The 21,729-nt window shown below is 31.9% G+C and overlaps 1 protein-coding gene across 1 annotated transcript; it reads left to right on the plus strand.

The window, feature by feature from the left end:
- Positions 1–19,838: 19,838 nt before the first annotated feature.
- Positions 19,839–20,846, plus strand: HELRODRAFT_168528 (hypothetical protein; the record flags this gene model as incomplete). The annotated part of the gene is made up of 1 exon (XM_009014376.1): positions 19,839–20,846. The coding sequence occupies one exon, from the start codon at positions 19,839–19,841 to the stop codon at positions 20,844–20,846; it is 1,008 nt and encodes a 335-aa protein (XP_009012624.1).
- Positions 20,847–21,729: the final 883 nt, after the last annotated feature.

Genomic DNA, 21,729 nt, shown 5'->3' on the forward strand with positions numbered 1-21,729 from the left:
TATACATTATAATTCTATCTTTCTATTACATTCGCTCGCTTCTATCTTAAGCTTTGCAATCTAAATTTGTGCAACTAATTGCATAATTTCATTATATTAGAGTCATCAATGAAATAAATTAGCATGCCTCTCTTTTTCCTCGTTTCTTTTTTTATTTCTTTCTTTTTCTTTTTTTCTTTCTTACTTTTTTTATTTCTTATTTCTAGACGCACACACACACACACACACACACACACACACACACACACACACACACACACACACACGCACACACACACGCACACACACACGCACACACACATACTACTACAAATTGAATTGAGTTATAAAAAAAATCAGGTGATTGTATCTGCGTAACATTTTTTGAAAATGTTAGACAAAATTTGTATGCTCATTAAAATATTTGAAGTGAAGATTATTACATAGAGATTTGCAAACAATGTTTTAATGCTTACTATGGATTATTTCGTATTGGTGTGATCACATCTACATCAGTTCATGCGTGCAATCATCCTATATTTTTCTGATCATTTTTTTTCACTCATTTGAAAATCCATCACAAATTGGTAAAAGCCGCCATGACGTATTCTTAGAACGTTCTCATCAACGGCCAATCAGAGTCTCGCGAAGGTTTGATTGGCATCTCGAGTGACGAACCGGAATCGAGTATCGCCAAAAACATCTTAACGTAATTGAATACATCTTCATCATGTGATTATTATCAATATGGATGTTTATAAATGGTAACTGGAGATTTAATTATCTCCTTAATTTTTCTATTGTTTTAATTAATCTATTAAAACTTTTGATCATTTAATAAAATATCGCTGCGAAATAAAGAATTGTTCGATTAATTTATTTAGTATTTTTTTAACGGTCATTGGTGAACTATTTAAAATTTACATAAAAATTGGTACAATATTTCGTTGTACCAATATGAATCGAATGTGTTAGTAGTAGTAGTAGTAAGTAGTGGTGGTAGTAGTAATAGTAGTATTAGTAGTAATAGTAGTAGTAGTAGTAGTATTAGTAGTAATAGTAGTAGTAGCAGTAGTAGTAGTAAGTAGTAGTAGTAGTTATTGTAGCAATAAAACCATTACGAAAGATATTATAAAACTTCAACACCTCACAACATTTCTATTTTTATGAATGCACGTAATGAAGAGTTACTCAACAGAAGTGATAATCCTTATTATTTAGTATTATTATTCTTATTCTCATCATTATTATTAATATTGTTGTTATTGTTGTTATTACTATTGTTTTATCAATGTTGTTGTTGTTGTTAGCACGTATCAGAGTAAAGTTGTATAAATAACAGTGAAATTTCCAGAAGCATTACAGCAGTTGCAGAAGTAGTAGAATTACTAAATAAAAGCAGTAGTGGTGGTTATAACAAAGTATAGTGTATTAGGGCCAGTAGTAGTATCACTAATTGGCATTCTTAAATAGTAGCATTAGCAACAATAGCAGTAGTGGAAATATCAAGTATTAATTTTCCAACTGTATTGGTTCGCGTGGAGTGGCCACTCCTATCATTATAAATGTGACTCGAGGCTTTTAGCCATTTGCAGTGGTCTATGTTTTAGCAGTAGCACATCAATACCAGCAATAAATGTTTCGTTATTGATAATATAATATAAATAATAATAAACGAAATAATAATAATAATAATACACACAAGTGTCATAAAATAATAATTAGCTATGGATGGTGGTTGTAAAAGCGTGCGTGATAAAATGGCGATGACGCAAGGTGTTTTAATTATTCTCTCAGTAACAAACTTTTTGTTTATTTACCAATTTTTTATTACCGATTTTTTTTAAAACCTTCTTCAAGTATTGTTAGCAAGGGAGGAGTAGTCATGAGTTTATAATAGTTCTGTCTGGTAGGTTTATTAAAGAAGAAAAATGTTTAGTCACCATCATTGTATCGCCTTATCTTGGTGGTGGTTGCGTCATTTTTGTTTCGTTACTGGCTACCATGGTGACTAACAACCATGTAACGTTTCTTATGTGACACTATGAATGTTGAGGATGATGATGATGATGTTGATATTGGCGATGATGTTGATGATGATGTTGAAGCAGTAATTTATTTTTGTGAAGGAAATAATAACGTCTTTATTTGAAAATTCATCCTGGTGTGTGTCTTATATATTCTGAAATGAAATGTTGATAAAAAAATTGTTTTTAAATTTTTTATTCTTTATTTTTTTTACAATATTTTTTAGCTTATTTCCGAGGCATTCTTTGCTTTTAAATTTTATTTCTAAATAATAACTTCAACATTTTATTACGTTAATTTTTAGCAACAATTTTATTTAGTGTCTAAGAGTTTTGATAAAATTACAACATGAATAGCTACGACTCATTTGAAGACAATAACAATGTTGAACATTTGTCTCAGCAACATATGAACATTTGTCTCAGCAGCAGCAGCAGCAATCAGTCGCTAATGTCTGATAGGCCGGTATATCATGTGATCAAGTTACCATGGTTACTAAAATGTTGTTGTCAAGATGGCGAGAGATGTAGGAAGATGGAGGCAAGCTTGGCACTGATGCTGTTGAGTGCTGCTGCATCTCGATTGTGACGTCATGTTTGTCGTTGTCTGTTGATGTTTTAGTTGTTGTTGTTGATGACGACGTTTTTGTTATTGTTGCTGATGTAGATGTATTTCGTCGTGTTTCATGTTGTTTTACAGTTAGTTAATGTTACCATTAATGTTCCTCAGTATTAATGAATGGTCAGATCATAGCAATAATATTAATTATTATTTGTCGGTGTCGACTGATTATTATCGTCACGTTACATAATATGATATGTTTAATACCATTTGTTGTTCATTGCGTTTTGTCATTAATGTCAACATGTCATTTCATTTACTACTTTTTCACAACAACCAATATGTGATGGCATTTATAATTTTCAAACACATTACATTGTACAGAAACTTTTGTGCTACCCATTTCCTAAACAATCCCTATTTTAAATAAGATTATGCTATGAAAAAATCAAATATGCACATTTCAACTAAGTCAATTAGAACTCGTCATTTTAACTAAACCCACCTAGTTTAAGTAGAGAAACAAAAATCTACAAGCCATGCAAAAAGTATTTAGATACATACACACACACACACACAAACACACACGCACATACACACACACACACACACACACACAACACAAACACACGCACAATCACACACATACACACACAAACACACACGCACAAGTGTTTATTTCTTAGTGTGAATTATTTAGGGAACGACGAAATGAACGTATTTATGACGTGTTACATAAGGTTATATGATTGCACGCGTTAACGTGATGAATAGGTAAATAGATTTACATAGGTATATACGATGACGACGATAATGATTATGTTGACGATGACTTACTCAGGGTTGGAGTTAAAAGTTCGATGCAACAAGAAGGGGGGTATATATCATTTGTGGAAGCCCCAGGGTCATAACCACCCGTGCCAACTTTCAAATCCTGCCCTTTGTCGTTGTTGATTTGTTGATGATGAAGTTGATGTTTTTGGTTATGTTGTTGTTTCGTTGTTGTTGCAGCTGGTGATAAAAATAATGATAGTTGCAAACGTAAGATACATCTATGGCACGATGAAATCATTGATGATGAAAATGATCGCTATATTTATGACAAAAATGGGTAACCATAAATGATAATGAATAAAATAGTACAACAAAAGATGTCGTTGTAGACGATAAAAATAGATTGTTCTACAACAATCAATGATCATATGATGATATTGATGTTGTTGTAATCATTATAAATACGTTTGTTATTTTCTGTTCGTTATGATGTTGCTGTGTTGACGATAATGATGACGACGAAGATGAAGTAGCTGCAACAGTAGTAGTAATAATAGTAGTATTTGTAGTTATTTATACTTATTATTGTAGTTGTCATAATAATAGTAGTCAGTAATGATAGTAGTTGTAATTGTGGCAGTAGTACAAGTAACATCAGTAACAGTAGTAGTAGTAGTAGTAGTAGTAGTAGTAGTAGTAGTAGTAGTAGTAGTAGTAGTAGTAGTAGTAGTAGTAGTAGTAGTAGTAGTAGTAGTAGTTGTATTACCAGTAGTAGTAATAGCTACCGCAGTAGCGATAGTAAAAATAAGTGGCCATAATAATAGTAAGAGCACTGGTGATGATAGTAGTAGTATAAAGCATGGCTGACGATTACGAATAAGATCGGTTAAAATGGAAATCACATCTCTTTTAGAGTTGTGCGAGATCTGCGGCCAGATAGCGATGCCACGATGGCGGATGAATCACGTGATACGCAACTACGTATCACGTGATATGCAACTACTTCCGGTTCCACTAATGACCTCGTTCTCGTGTCCTAACGTATATTATGTCTATATCTATTTGCTAGATGTCATTTGCCAATGTTATTTCAGTTGTTGTTTTGTTGTTGCTTTTATTGTTGTTGTTGCTGTTGTTGTTGTTGCTGTTGTTGTTGTTGCTGTTGTTGTTGTTGCTGTTGTTGACGCATGTTGTTTTGCTTTTGGTTTTTCGTGTGTAAGTAATGTATGTAAGTGTCTCGAAAACCAAAAAATAATGACTTTTGGTTTATATATATAGAGATGAATTTATATTTTGTTGATGTTAATAATTTTGTTGCTAGTGTTATTATGTTATTCTGACGATGATGGAGGTGATGATGGTAATGTTGTGAGTGAGACGAAATGATAATGACGTTTGAATAAATGTATGCATAGCAAAATTTTTTGTAATTCAAATGAATTTACAGTATTGACGAAGTTAGTGAGATAAAAAGGTGATACATTTACAAGGCGGTAATGACAATTATCAGACGAAGATGTAAAGATGATGATAACCTAACAAAACGAACAGACGATGATAATGATTATACAAACGATGATGATGATGATACCAATGATGATGATGATGATGATGCGGAGGAGGAAGAAGAGGATGATGCTGCAGATGACAGCAATGAAAAGAATGACTATGGAGATTGTGGATCTATTAATGCTGTTGATTATATTTCGCGTGATATATATATTCTTGTCGATTATTATCGTGATAAAAACAACGTTGATGAGATGATGAAGACGAAGAAGAAGAATAAAAAAAGAAGAAGAAGAATAAGAAGAAGATGATGATTAGTATTATATATAAACATGATGATGAAGTTGATGACAATGAGGAAAATTATGATGAACAATTTTTTTTTAAATCCAAAGTTTTAGAAAAAGCCGCTAAAAATCATTGTTGATTGTAACCAACTCAAAATCTAAAGCAACTTTTCACTGTTCACTTAACTCTCCATTTTTGTATAAATACATTCATTTATAAATTCATATAAAAATTAACTTATTACTTATGCAACAAACTGAAACTAACCCATTTAGCCACTTTTCCCAAACATGCATCTCTACAGGAATGCACTGTCTTATCTGTTGACAACATCGAGTCTGACATGGACAATCAGCGAACTTCGACAATTGATTTATAGGCCAACTAGCTGCTTCCCACTTCGTAATGGGCCGCACCAAATTAATTCTCACTTAATTATGACAACTATTTGGCTGACTGTACATGTCTGTGAATGTTCGTGTGTCAGTTGTGCCAGTGTGCACATGTGCTGATGTACAACAGTCAAATATAAAGTTGCAATAATTTTTAGCAAGTTAATAGTTGATAGTAATTGTTAAGAAATAAAAAAATATATGAAGCAATCATTTGTAGAGCATTACTTTTGATGCTTCACTTCGTTATGCCATCTTATCTCGCACTTGAACACCCCCCACCATCAAATGGGACATTCCGGACTTGTAATCGATATTTTCCATCACATTCTGTAGATGGCAGTCAGTTTAATTCTTATTAGGCGAGTAGACACCCTTATCAAATCCGCATCACGCGTGCGTATGAACGATTTCTCTTTATGATGTCACGCAGTTTACGCGATGTGAACAAGTTTGGTGTACATCGATCTCGTGTAGTGTGCACACTTCAAGTGACTACATGACTGTCTGTAGTGTGTGTAAAATGTTATAGTTGGCTCATTTGAGAATAACTCACCGAGTTCGACACTAACAACACAAAACGCAACCATGAATGTAAGTTTGGACAAAAGCTTATCAAACTTTTGCGTAGAATTTGAAGCATTGGTACTGGGGTTTGGGCTACTTCCGATTTTTCGTTAAGTCACCGGGACAAACTAAGTTTAGGACCTTTTTTGTCTAGAATTTTCAGTTGATGTTTAAATGATGATTAAAAACCAATCTAAATTTAACCGCTAGTAATAGTTAATAATGAATTTAAATTGCACATAAATCACCTGAATCATGTTTTGATAGAAGGAGCTCTTGTTTGCTTTACAAGCCATATTTTTAATTAATTCGTTTACCTAAATTACATTTGGCCTGGCATTTTCATTTTTAAACTTCTAAATATGATGCAAATAACAATATTTGCATGGTATATTGAAGTTTTTATATGAAAACTGAAACTGTGTCATCCGATTGAAAACTTTTGCTGCTCCTGAATTTTATTCAGAAGTTCTAAATTTACTTTCCATATAGTTTATGCTCTTAGAGTTTTATCTGATTGAAGCTTTTAAAAAATCATTTCACCTTAATATATATCAAACTGGTTTTAATCAATTATTGGGAGAATATATGGATATCGTTAAAATTTGTTTAACAGGTAACTTTAAACACCTTCACTTTAAAAGCGTTAGAAACTTTGCAGTCGTTGACACAACATCCATCTAACTAAGAACGAAGATTTGTTTGTGTACTGTACATATACTAATATACAATATATATATGTACATGCTGATTGGAGACTGATTTCATTATATTTTGCATTAAAATTTCGATCAAATAACAAAATGTCACTTAACGTAAACAGTAGTGGCCTCGTCGAGTTTTTCAGTGAATGGAAGACCATTAAAGAAAGTTCCAGCATCATAGAGCCAGCCTCAGATAAAGATTATGCGGAAAGTCTCATTGATGGTATTTTTGAGTGATTTTTTTCTCAATTTTTAATTTAATTTAATTTAATTTTTATTGAATTTTAAATTAAATTGAATTATTGAATAAATAATATTTTATAATACTAACATCAATTAATTTTTCTCAGTTTGATTGAATGTTCATAATTTAATTTCATGTTATTTTTTGCATGTTGTTGCTTCAAAATTTTTTAAATATATAAATTATAAAATTGATAAATAAATAAAAATAAGTAAATAAAAAAAATTGTTACATCACAAAAGATTAAATTGAAATAAATAAATAACGTAACCAGAGTCAGATCAAGCCTCAGATTTTTTGGCATCTGTGGGTTTTGAAAACATCATACCAGAAATAAAAGGTGAAAAATATTTTTAATATTAATAACTTCATAATTTAATTATATTATTTAACATTTTTTGTATTTTAACATTCAGAGGGAGTTGAAAATGAACCATCATACGAAGATTTAGAACAAATTTTGACCAAACACCAAGTGGCAACCATCAAAAAAAGAGTTGACACCCTGAGGAAAAAGAGTATCGGTCGAACAGCTCGACCAGATGTCAGAAGCGTTTTCACCAGTGAAAATCTGGTGCCTAAAATAACAACAGCATCAGCATCAGCAGCTACTTCAATGACGCCAACAACAACAGCATCTCATCACAAAGTTGCACAACTGAGTCGTGGCAAGCTGATAACATCAACTTCTCTGCCATTCACTGCCACCAGAAAACATGGCATCACCACCAGCACAGCAGCCACTGATGCAGTTCCTGATGAATGTAATAGTCACACATCAAGTGATTCACATGACAACAACAACAACAACAACAAAAAGTTGTCAAGTTGTAACAAACATAATAATGAAGCGCCACATGACCATCTTCCACGCCATCCTGTCAAGGAGCAATCAGATGAAGAAAGTAAAACCACGACAACCACTTTTTTGGTTAGTTGGAAAATTTTCAATTTTTTACTTTTTAATAATAATAGTTTTTTAATATATTTTTAATGCATTAAACTACAATTAGTGTCATTTTAGTTGTCTCAATGTTTTACTTGAGTTAATTTAATTTTTTCAATGGTTTGTTTACATTATACATGACACATTACTATTGCATTTAGAGTTTAAACCATTATTCTTACAAATTTGATGATTAATTGAAAATTTATTTATATTTATTTAAAAAAAAACTAAATTTTCCATTAATTAATTAATTTTATAAGTCAAGGAAAAAGTCTCCATTTAGAAATTCTGGCAACAGTTCCCACAATTCAGATATTTTAGGTTGGTTGTAAGAGGTGTGTTTGTGTGTGTGTGTATGTGTGTGTGTGTGTGTGTGTGTGTGTGTGTGTGTGTGTGTTTGTGTGTGTGTGTGTATGTGTGTATGAATAAAATTGCTGATTTGTTATTAGTTGAAGTGTGGTATATTTTTTAAGTGTTTATTTATACAATTGTTTTTGCATATGTTTGTTTGCATTTAGTTATGTGTGTGTGTGTGTGTGTGCATGTTGTTATGTATGTGTGTGCGTGCGTGTTTTTATGCACGTTTTTCACACACACATACATACACACACACACACACACACATACACACACACATATATACAGGTGCTAATTCTTTCACGCCCTACCTGACGTCCTACAACAACATCAGTAGCAACACAAACACAACTTCCACTTCCAACAACAAGATAGCAAGCAACCTGGAAAGTGCTGTGCATGACGTCACTTTTGGCATGCAGGCGTTTCTCTGTAACAGTGCTAACAAGGTAACGCTGTTTGCCTGGTTGGTTGGTTGGCCGGTTGTTTGTTCGTTTGTTTGTTTGGTTGGTTTTTATTTGTTTGTTCACCTGCTTGTTTGTTCATCTTTCATCTGTTCGTTCATCTGTCTCTATGTTCATTGATCTATTTTATTTATTTGCTTTATTGCTTGTGGTTTTTCCATTAGTTCATCAGCTGTTCACGACTGCGATCATTGGGATGATTATAATGATGATGATGATGATAGTATTAATATTGATAATGATGACGATGATGATGGTGACGGTGATGGTGATGATTATGACGTAAATAAGAAATACAAAAGTCATTAGTCATATTTCTTTTTAATTTTTGTAATTTGGAGTTTTGAATCATTAAAAAGAACCATGACAACCTCTCATTTAACTTTTTGCCTTTCACAATAAAAAATAAAATTTGTTTGCTTGTTTGTTTTTTTTTTGTCGAGAAAGAAATCCCCATACTTTCAATTTCACCAATGTGGGGATGACATTTTTTGGAAGTCAGCGAGCGTATGAGTGTGCGTGTGTGTGTGAGTTCATCCGTTGTGATTGCCACTCAGTTGTTAAGTGCCATTTGAATATTGATGCATCGATACTTGTGTTTGTGCTTTCAAACGGCAGTGTTAATGGTTAAGAAAATGATGACGATGACGATGATGATGATGATAATGGTGATGATGATGATGATGTTGATTATGATGATAATGAATAAAATGATACCAAAAGTTATCAACGAACTTTTTTCTTATTTTCATTTCATTCGCCAATTGAAAACACCTGGTAGCCATTTAAACTTGATGCAAATTCTTTTTATAAAAATGGGCAAAACCAAAATATAGTAGAGAATTACAACGCTAAACATTTTATACCTCCTCAACCAACTGACCGTCCCGGCCCGACTAGAAAGCCAACAATGTGTGCCTGGATCGAACCTTCATTGATGACCTAGGCAAGAAAGATTTGAAGATGTTAGAGGCACTGGCCCAGATCGAACTCATGGGCGTCTTTGATAAGTTCAAGGTTAACTTCACTAAGCAGAAGAGCAAGAGGAAGATTAAAGGTTTTTGTTTCTTTCTTTTTTAAAATTCGTTTTTTGTATCATTTATTTTTGTTCATCTATTCATTCGTTTGTTCATTCATTCATTCATTCATTCATTCATTCATTCATTCATTCATTCATTCATTCATTCATTCATTCATTCATTCATTCATTCATTCATTCATTCACAAATTATTTCATTAAATTTGTCAATGTTGATGTCTAATTGATTTTTAATTACAGCCACTTAATGTTGAATTGAACTTAACACCTAACTTATCTCGCCTGGCATGCCACCAAAAAAATCTTTCTTAAGTGCAAAATTGTTATTTTATTTTAATTTACTTATTTGTTTATCTATAAAATGCTACATTCTCTCACAATTTAATATGATGTTTTTATGTACACACACACACACACACACACACACACACACACACACACTCTCTCTCTCTCTCTCTCTCTCTCTCTCTCTCTCATGTTCTGTTCACATTTCTAGCATAGTCAACAACACATATGGAAGAAATGAGTGGAGAACATTGTAGGAATTAAAATAAAAATGAATGAAGAATTTGCATTTTTTATTTCATTTATTGGATGATTCATTTTCTTTAATTTTCGAATTTAATTGAATTTAAAAGAAGAAATTTTTGTTCAGGGTTTTATTTAGAAATGACATTTAGAAATTTACATTTTTTAATTATTTTTTGAATGATTCATTAAAAATTTTAATTAATTTAATACTTTAACATTGGGATTAGTAATTAGAAATTTACATTTCTATCCATATTTATTAAATGATTCAATAATTTTAATCAAAAATTAAAATTTTTTTTGAAATTAGACAAGGAGGGTGTGTTTGGAGTGAGGCTACAAGTGCTTCTTGATAGGGATGTCAAGTTGGATCCAAATGCCAAAGTCCCCAAGTTCATTAAGCAGGTATGCTGCCATGTTGTAGGCTATGGTAGTATGTTTATGTTACATGTTTTTGTCTGTGCTATATTATGTTGGATATATCATGTGTTGTGGTAATATGTTGTGTTGTGTTGTGTCATATTATTCAATTATATTTTCGATATTCATTATTGTTGGGCTAAATTTTTCTAATAGGATTTTCGTTTATGCCATATAACTATATTGGTTTGGTTTACATTGTTGTAGTCATTTGTTGTGAGGAATGAAATTTTTCTCATCTTGTTGGTTTTTTCCTTGCAAATGTTTTTTTTGTATTTTTTTTATTTTCACATTTTTAGGTATCTTTTTTTATACTTTCATGTCTGGCTGCTAATGATGTATCGCTGGTGAATGTTTTGTATTCGTTTGTGGATTGTTTTGTTTTCCATATTTTTTTCTCTGTTGTTTTTTTTTGTTATTTTTTTGTTGTCAATTTGTTGTATTTTATGTACATTGAGTAAATTTATAATATTCATAATAATCTGTTTATACTGATGTATTGTTGTCGTTACTGATGTATTGTTGTCGTTACTTGATCATTGTTATTTCATAACTGTTCAACTAATTAGTCATCAAATAACAATTAATATATATAACATTAAAAAATCATTTTTTATAATTTTGCCTTTTAGTATATTGTAATATTTATTGCTATTATAAAACTTACCCACAGATAGATGTTTTTATTTTATTCAAATCTTTACCGCGTGCAATAGGTGCGATTCTTTTCGCAGTTGAACCCGGTCACTGCAACAGCAGGTCCAGGTGCCTTAACCATTACACTACTAAACGGTAATTACAGTAAATACAAATTCATGATCAACTTAGTTACTGGCCTACATGGAGATGAACTGCCTGGACGAAGAAGGTCTGCTGAGAATTTCTGGATCCTTCCTGAGATTAAAAGTTTTTTTTTTTTTATTAATTTTTCATTTTATTATTCATCTTTTGTTTTTAATATTAAATTATGATTTTATTCGTAAATATTTTCCTGGTTCGTTTGCTTAAATAATATATTAAAATATTTTTAATTAAATATAAGTTTGTATTTTTACACATGTTGGTTTTTTATTCAGTGCAATGGTATTTGTATAAGTACTGGTGCGGATGTCTCATTAAACGCTTTTATATATACACTGAATTTTCATCGTTGCTTGCTTGCTCTTTAGTTCCCGTTCGAGCTGATCACAGCTAAAGTGTAACTTTTAGTCCGCGCATTTGTGTGTGGCACATTTAGGATTCAGACTATCAGATATTGTACAGTTGGTTGTTTAGGAAAGTCACAGCATTTTCAGCTGTGACTAACTTTTCTAAACAACTATATATATATACATAGTGATGTTTTATATTAATTATTTGTTTGTAATAATTTTTATAAAGTTTTCAAAATTCCGTAATTCCAGGAAATAAGAAACGAGATAGATTCGACATGGTACGACAATAAATTCTCATTCGATGGTCTTCGCCCCAACGACGCCTCTGGCCTTATGAAGGTAATGTGATGTCATTTACATTTGCTGTTGTCTTTATTGTTGTTGTTGTTGCTGTTAATTTTTTTTTTGAAATTGCCTTCATCCAGGTATTTCTAAGGGATCTACCCTCTCCGCTGCTGACTTACGAATGGATCGACTCATTCATTCAGATTGCTAGTTAGCAAAAAAACATTTTCTCTGACATGTTTTTTTTTAATTATAAATATTAACTTAAATAAATTAATAATGATATCATTTCATTTAGTGTACGTTCGAACATTGCAATTTCATATTTCATCTTGAAGTTTCATCATTGTAACTTATTATAAATTTCAATTAATGATTTATCGTATGCGATTCAGTTGTACGTGTAATTCTCGTCTTTAATTGTATGTTGTATCTGTGTGTTGTTTTGTATTTAATTGTATGTTGTATCTCATTGCAGAGATTCCCAACATTAACATGCAGATCTATTGCTTGAGTTTGTTGATGTTGTTACTGCCAGATGTCAATAGAAATACACTCAAGGTATTTGTTGTTGTTCTCTTTGTCTTTTGTCGTTAATGTTTTTTTGTTGTTTTTTGTTTGTTATTGTTGTTTGTTATTGTTTGTTGTTGTTGTTTGTATTGTTTTGTTTGTTGTTGTCATTGTTTGTTTCAATTTATGTCATTAATGTGATTGCTGCTATTGTTGTCGTCGTTGTCGTTGTTGTTGTTTGTTGTCATTCAGTTGAAGTTAACTTTTTTTCATACAGGAGGTTATTTATAAATGTTGAATAAATTCACTACTGGCAGGCTCTTTTGGCATTTCTGAAGAAGGTAGCGGAACATTCGAAAAAGAATTTGATGACAGAAGACAGCTTGGCGATGATCATGGCCCCGAACCTCTTTCTGATTGGTCCAACGACTTGCGTACCTCAGGGAAGCTCCTCCCAGTCATCGGGCAACAACCAATCGTCGACGAGCATCAACTCAAACACTGCTGACATGGACAAGGACTTGCTGGTTGCCACGACGACGACTGCTGTCATCCTCCTCATGATGAAGCACCAGGACGAGATGTTTGTGGTATGCAGCTGGATGTTGTGTTGTGTACCTCAAAACGTATTTGTTGTTGTTTGTTTTTGTTGTTGTTGTGGTTTTGATGTTGTTGTGGTGTTGATGTTGTTGTTGTTGGATAATTAATTAAGTTATACCATCTCAAATACACCACATTTCTCATTCTAACATCATTCTTATACTATTTTCAATCAGTCACTTTACCATTTCTTCATTTGAGGTAAGTCATTTCACTATCTCCAACTAGTTGTTTATCATTTTCCATAGGAGACTTATCTCGCATTGGTCCTTACACAGACTCTAATCTTCTGATACACTTTAAATCCTGTTATGTTATGTGGTACCTTGAAATAAATTTCAAACTTCACAAAGAACATTTAACACGTGCAATGAAATTCGTCGCAGCACTTAATCGCAATATTCTACGCATTTTTAAAAAAATTCATTCGTTTTGTCTATTTTAATTTTTATGGTTTTTTAAATGATCCAACAGGTTCCAGCTGGCCTCATCAACCAAATAAGGGAGAAGAATCAGGAAAATAAGAAGAAGGTGAGGCTTGACTGTATATCATTCATATATCATTCATTTCATTTATATATATCACATCATCAAAATGGTAATAAATAATTAAATAAATAATATATGTATGAAGATGAGCTGAATGATGAGCAGATAATGATGAAAGTTTGGAAGACGATTACGATGTTAATAATGATGGTGATGATGATGATAATGATGATTACGATGTTAATAATGATGGTGATGATGAGAATAACGACGATGGTAATGTTGTTAATTTTCAGATAATCAAAAAATTTTGGGGCAAGAAAGAAAAATCAGAATCTTCAATCACAAATGCAAAAATAATGGTCAGGCATGGATTCTACTGGACCATAATTAATAAATGAAATGCTTTAGCTATAAACATTTTGTAGAATTTTCAATGTATTTCAAATTTTTTTTACGTTGTTTTCATTAAAATCACACAAATGTCATAGGGTGGCTGGGATCTATTTGCTTTTGAACTCGGTCATCACAATAGCAGAAACAAGCGCTCGAATTATCAACCATCTTGCAGATCCAACTTTTACTTAACTGTTGACATTGTTTTACTTTATTTTTTACACTTTTTGATTTCTGATTCAATGCTATGATTATTATTATCATTTTTTTCTTTTAAAGATCTCAGTCTTGCTGGAACCGTACCCAGAGAAGATATCTTTGAAAATAAAACCCCACACAACAGTTGGGCAGGTTGTTTCATCCGTCGTCATGATGTCCAGGTACCACTTTCCTTCCTTCCTTCTTTCTTCCTTCCTTCTTTCTTCCTTCCCTCTTTCTTTCTTTCTTTTTTTCTTTCTTACTTTCTGTTTCTGATTTGTTTTTTCTCTTTATTTTTCCCCAAATTTTGTCATTTTTAGTACAACCATAAAGCTAGCTAAGCCAAAATTTGCAAACTTGAATTTTTTTTAATTGAGTTGTTGGTTATATATGTTTAGCTTAAAAAGGTTTGTCCTAGTTGCGTTATAATTCTAGTTACTTGTTTTCATTATACATTTGAAGTAACTAGTTTTAATTACATTTCATGTAACTAGCTTAATTATATCTTTATTTTACACTAGATAAGTGTTATTGAGAATTTGCGTTCACATGTTCACACTTGCAAAATGTTCTAATTTGAAAACGTCGTTTGTAATATTGAAGATATGCCATATTCAATTGAGAGTAATTAACTTATCAGATATAACGTTATCATCGTACTGTGCGTCACAAACACACGCACACGCACGAAACACACACACACACGCGCACGAAACACGCACGCACGGAACACACAAAACACGCACGCACTCGATACATAAACTCAATGATTCTATGACGCTAATTAGTCATTAGTATCGTTTCATTAACACATCTGCCAGGTGCTCCTCTGAGTACAAATCTTTCGACGACATTATTGAACATTTCTCACTGTACGAAATTGGAGGGAACATCGGTTTGTTGTTGTTGTTGTTGTTGTTGTTGTTGTTGTTGTTGTTGTTGTTTCTTTCTACTATATAATGACCATCCTTTCAAACAGTAATAATAATAATATACCTTTTTTATGCTTACTATTCAGTTTTTTGGTTTTTTTTTCGTCTAGCTTTTTATAAATGCTGAAAGGCTTTTTTTTTACAATGAAAACATGCTTATAAATCTGATACTTATTCGCCCATGACCCATAAGATCGACAGAAAGCGACGTTTATTTATACCTGCAGAAGTAGTATAAGTAGTTTCGATTGGTTATCATTCAAATGCTAAATGAAGTTTTAATCAAATTATCCCAATGTTGTTTCAAAATTAGTTTGAATGCTATAAAAATACGCTGCCACGTTAATTAGAATGATTGAAATACTCAAAAATTACTGCCGGATTAATATGGAGATATTTTTGAAAAAATGACTCAGAGGAGAGAAGATTGGAACCTTCAGCCTTGGTATCGAGCGTGGTTCAAGTCAATCCGTCTGCCAGTTTTAGCATCAGGAAGAAACAAGCCAGCCTCATTTCTACTGCCACCAGCGTCTAATTAATTAATTAATTAATTAATTAATTAATTAATCATTTAATTGATTTCTCTAGTTATTTAATTAATGTTTCAATTAATCTGTTTTTAACAGATCGTTTATTTATTTTAAACTAACTGATTAAACTAATTGGTTGATTGGTTGACAAATTTCAATTTAATATTTACCTATTTATTTATCTTTTATATTTTATTTGATCGGTGTACTATATTTTTATTTCGTTGGTTGTTTACATCGCAACTGTGGATCCTAGCCTATGATAAAATTTGATTTTAAACTGTTGCTCGTTTTAGTTGTACTTGGTCACTAGAAATTTATCATGGCGCCTCATACATTAGGTATTTGGCGCTATATAAATGACCTTTTTTATATTTTTAATTATTATTATTTATGTTATTATTGTTATTGTGTTTTAAATTATTTCTACTGCATCATCTCTGTCAGGAGTCTGCCAGGCTTTTATCTATTTTATCCTATTATTGTTATTTTTTACATTATTATTATTTCTATATATTTTTTCCAGTTGTGTTAGTGTTTGTGATTTGCAGATACTGCAATGTATGTTATGTTAGTGCTATTCAACGTGCACGGCGTATGCGCCTTTGTTGATGAGATGAGTTCCAATGTAGGTACCTACTCTACTCTACTCTATCCTCATTTAAAACTGTTTGATTACGACTGTTTGAGTTGTTTTTTTGCAGTTTATTGCTTTTGAGTTTATAATCATCTTTATACTTGGTAGGTTGGTTGGCTGATTGATTGATTGGTTGATTGTTTGATTTTTAATTTTTTGATTGATTGGTTGATTGATTGATAAGTTGGTGGATTGATTGTTTGATGTCATATCAGATGCTTATTCACTTTTAAAATTTCGCGATTTTTTGCCACCAAGTGATTTACTGATAGAAAATTTAGTACAGTTTAGCGGACATACAGACGCATAACAAGCACGTGAATAGACAAACAAATAGACGAATATAAAAAGACAAATACCTATGCGTAACATACTTGATTTAATTTTGTATTCAATTTTAAAACAACGAATCACTTGTGTGTATGTATGTATCAGTGTAAATATATGAATAAAATGATATATTGAACACCTCATCTATGTTTTGATTCACAGTGTCCTTTCTACGTCTTGTATCGTGTTCGTGCTTAACCGAAAGTTTAATATTATTTTATTCATTATATGATAATTAATTAATTAAATAAATAAACAAATAGTTGACATGCAATGTATCTTTTGTTCGGATTCAAGCCTATTAAAATGAACAATGTTAAGTATATTGTATTAGTGTTTTAATTGTATTTCAATCATTTCGCATTGTGTACAAGCAAAAACGAATATATATTTTTACATTTATTTATACATTTTAAGAATATAAATTAAATATGATATATTATGTTTAGCAGATTTTCACTGAGATTTCTCTATTACGGTTAAGGTACTTTAATATATTTTGAACAAGGCAACATATAACGCATGTAAGTATGATACACACATAATACATAATACATATGTATGATACATAGACATAATACATATGTATGATACATGGACATGATACATTTACATAATGCATATGTATGAAACATGGACATGATACATAATACATATGTATGATACATGGACATGATACGTAATACATATATGTATGATACACGGACATAATACATTTTTCCATGTCTGTCTTTATATTTCAACGTTAATCTTTCATTGCTCAAATCGCGCGTTAGATGCCTTTCAATGATTTCGAGATAGTTTTTTCTGTTTTTCTGCGTTCGTGTGTTTAGTTCGTCAGTCTATTACCATATCGTTTATTTATTCGTTTAATATTAATTGGTTAATAATTAATTAATTCTGAAAATCATTCAATCATTTATTCATTTGATTATTTATTGATAAATTTATTTATTCATTCATTCGTTCGTTCGTTCATCCATTTATTATTCAATCATTTTACTCTGTTGGTTTTGGTGGTCTGATTATTTTTTGGTCACCCTTGCGCTAATTATCTCTATTTCCATTACAAACTTCGTTTTTTCAAGGTCTATTCATCCATTAATTCATTCGTTCACTCGCTCATTCATTCATTCATTCAGTCATTCATTCATTCATTCAGTCATTCATTCATTCATACTTCCTTACCTTCATTCATTTTATTTCCATTTCACAAAGCTTTTCCACAACTTCATAAGTTCAGTTTAACTTCGCTCCTTTAGGTATTTTATATCAGCCAGTCGGCAAAACATTAACAAACAAAAGTGCTTATTAACCCAACGTTATATGGATGAATTGAAAATTGATTAGTATGTATTTATGGCTCTGTGTGTCTCTAAGTGTGTATCTCAGTGTCTGTATGTGTGTATCTCAGTGTCTGTATGTGAATGAGTGTATGTGTATATAATAGCTGTAGATTTATGATAATATTGGGTATGTATAATTTATAGTTTTATGAAAATATATGTGTGCCATATACAATCTAATTTTTTTATCTGTGTTAATTAGTGTGTATGTATGAGTGTGTGTGCGTGTTTGTGCATGCGTGTGCGTGCATCTTTGTGTGTTCGTGTGTGTGTGTGCTTGTTTGTGTGTGCGTGTGTGTAGTTTTGCGTGTCTAAGTGATTTTGATTTAAATGTTGATCGAAAATATTTATATAGCCTATTTCACGTAAAGATTTTGCTTCACACACGTTTACCCAGAAGTCCAGTGTCTGTCTATAAAATGTACGTGATTACTTTAAGGTTAATTGATTAATTAATTAAATAATGAGTCAATTAGTAGTTAGATTGTATAATGTATGAATGTGATTTAAACAATTTCATTAATACCTTTATTAATCCAACACGTGTCTATATACATGCGTGTCAATATACATGCGTGTCTATATACATGCGTGTCTATATACATGCGTGTCTATATACATGCGTGTCTATATACATGCGTGTCTATATACATGGTCCAGTCATTCAAAAAGTTCACTCACACCGCTTCACAAGCTTACTTCATACAAACTAGCCATGCCATTTTATAATTTTTATTGGTTTATAAATCATATATTTATACACACCAATATACATCTTTATATACTTATTCACCATTATATATACATTTATATATGTTTATTATATATGTGTATATGTATATTTATGTTTATTTATGTTTGTATATGTGTGTATATGTGCGTATATGTGTTGGCGATGATTTTATTTTAAAATTTTAATTTGTTGAATTTTCAGCGCGCGCATATCCTTCAACTTTAAATTTCTTCTTTTCATTTTTTCTATTTCAATTGATTATTTTAATTTATTGATTTGCTACTTCATATATAATATAACTGTATACATTTATGATTCTAGATATATATATATATATATATATATATATATATGTGTGTGTGTGCGTGTGCGTGTGTGTGTGTGTTTATTTTTTTCTAGTCGTTTTGGTAGAAAATTCACGCTTCAACTTTTGTATAAATCTGCTTTAATATATTTTGTTGAATATAATTAATGATTTTAATTTCAAATGTATTTATATACGCATGTATACATGTATCTATATACATTGTATATGTTTGTATGCATATGCATATTATATTTGTTTATATATTTTTCGATTGGTTATTGTTTATTACGTAATTTCTTGATTATATATACTTTGAAATAAACATCAACACACAAATTTTTTGGTAATAAGTTTGTTTTTTGGATTTTTTTTTATTTCCACATAATTATTAAAAATTTCAGATAAGATCTCTGTTGGTATTTCAATCATGGATATATCCATGGTTTCAATTCATCCTCGGTAGGTTTTTTAATTTCGTTTGGCTGAACAAGTGTTTTTAATAAAATCGCTTTCGATTTTTCGTAAATTTTGTGATCTGTGGCGAACAACAATCATGAAAATTCTCTCGTAACGAATCTTCACACGATGGTATCTCCATCAGAAAATGTTTCTAAGCAGTCGGTTTCTTGGGAATGCTCGCGCATTAGCACGTTGTTCCTGCTCGTCTGCTACTTGACAATGCATGAACATTGCACGGCACAAGTCCTGCATGAAGCTTCAACACTTGCAGACGACGAGAAAGAAAGTTCGTCTTCCTTCCACACCGTTCTATCAATCTCTCAATCTCCGTCGCCTTCAGCAGCTGCTGTAACCATCACCACCCCATCAGCAACACGTGATGACTATATTGATGATGATGATGATGATGCTAATGATGGTGCTACAATTGGATCGGTATATGGCGATGGATACGTTGATAATGTTTCAATTCATTTCATTTCTACACTTGATTCGGATGCGACGAATCTTAATAATGCACATCATCTCGAAGCTCCCACATCACTTGCCGCAACGTCAACAGTATCGGCGTCACTCACATCAACATCATCTCCATCCACATCGCTTCCATCCACGTCATCTGCATTCGATCACATGAAGACGTCCACCAAATCGTCAAAAGCCACTAAAACGTTATCGACCGTCATCCAGTATGCGGCATCTGATTCCAGTGACAGCAGTGGGGAAGACGACGACGATTCTTCATGGGAGCAGAATGACAGCTCGGCATCGAGTTCGCAAAGTTCTTTCGCATTCTTCTCCGCATCTTCCAGTTCCTCGCAATCATCGTGCTCCGACTCCTCAGATGCCTACTTCACTCCGTTCGATCAACTGTTGAACGACGACAACCCGAAAAATAACTCGAAACGAATGGAAGAAGAGAAGGAGAAAGTAGTTGAGTACGTATGTGACGTCATCGAAGGTCTGAACGATTTGTGCTCCGTCATCACAACCACGGTCAGACCTCTGATGGCCGTTTTAACTGAACTCTCAAAAAGCCCAAGTCATTTGAAGGGTCCTCCTCACTCGAGGAGTCAATCGATCAGCTCGTTAGATTTATCGAGTAGTTGTAGGTCCACTGACTCTTCTGAATGACATCATGATGACGTCATAAAAACGTCACAGTGACCTAAACATAAGATCGTCATAATGACCTTTCACAATCGGTGTTTTTTTTGTAAAGTAAATCTTTTTGCTTGATTTAAATATTTTAAATAAAATTGGCCGTTAACGAAATGAAAAAGTTAGTTTTTGTTGCAATTGAAAGGAGTTGAAACATAAGACAGAAGTAAAAAAAAAAGATGGCGATGAGTACGACGATGGAGACGTGGAAAGTGTTGAGGAATGCATGAATCTGACGAAGTGGCCAGCTTATGAAACATATCGCCTGCCGCTTCTAATGCTTCTAATCAACTTATCTACTTCTCCTTCGTGTTCTCACACGCTCCACTTATGTAAGTATGCAACCATTCAAACACGACCGAATTCTCGCCGCTTCCTCTTTGTAGTCATCAATTTTAGTATTTAAAAATATGAATGGTTAGTAATAACGTTTACGACCGGATGTTTATGTATACATAGTAAATAAAAATTGTAAAATCTTTTCTTTAAAAAATTAATTTGAATAGAAAAAAATGTGTTCACATATATAAATATACGATTGTAATTGGTAATAAAATGTTATCTCTTAATTATTATTCAATTGATATTCTCAATTTGTAGCATTTTTTGCTTTCATGTGCTTATTTAGAGAATTTAATTGGACAAGTGCCAGCCTGTATATGACACTCCTAGCTACGATCTTGGATGATTTTGGAACTTGTGACTAAAAATTATAGGAAGAACATTCTTTTTATTCTTTTTTTCGAATTAGATACTGAAATTGTTTTATTGACTTTTTCCACAACGGGTCTTTCAATATTTTCACAAATTTTATTATATTAATTTTCTAAAAAAGTTGTTTTTTTTCAAATTTTTT

Source organism: Helobdella robusta (genome assembly GCF_000326865.2).
Source record: "Helobdella robusta unplaced genomic scaffold HELROscaffold_13, whole genome shotgun sequence".
In the NCBI taxonomy this organism is placed as follows: Eukaryota; Metazoa; Annelida; class Clitellata; order Rhynchobdellida; family Glossiphoniidae; genus Helobdella; species Helobdella robusta.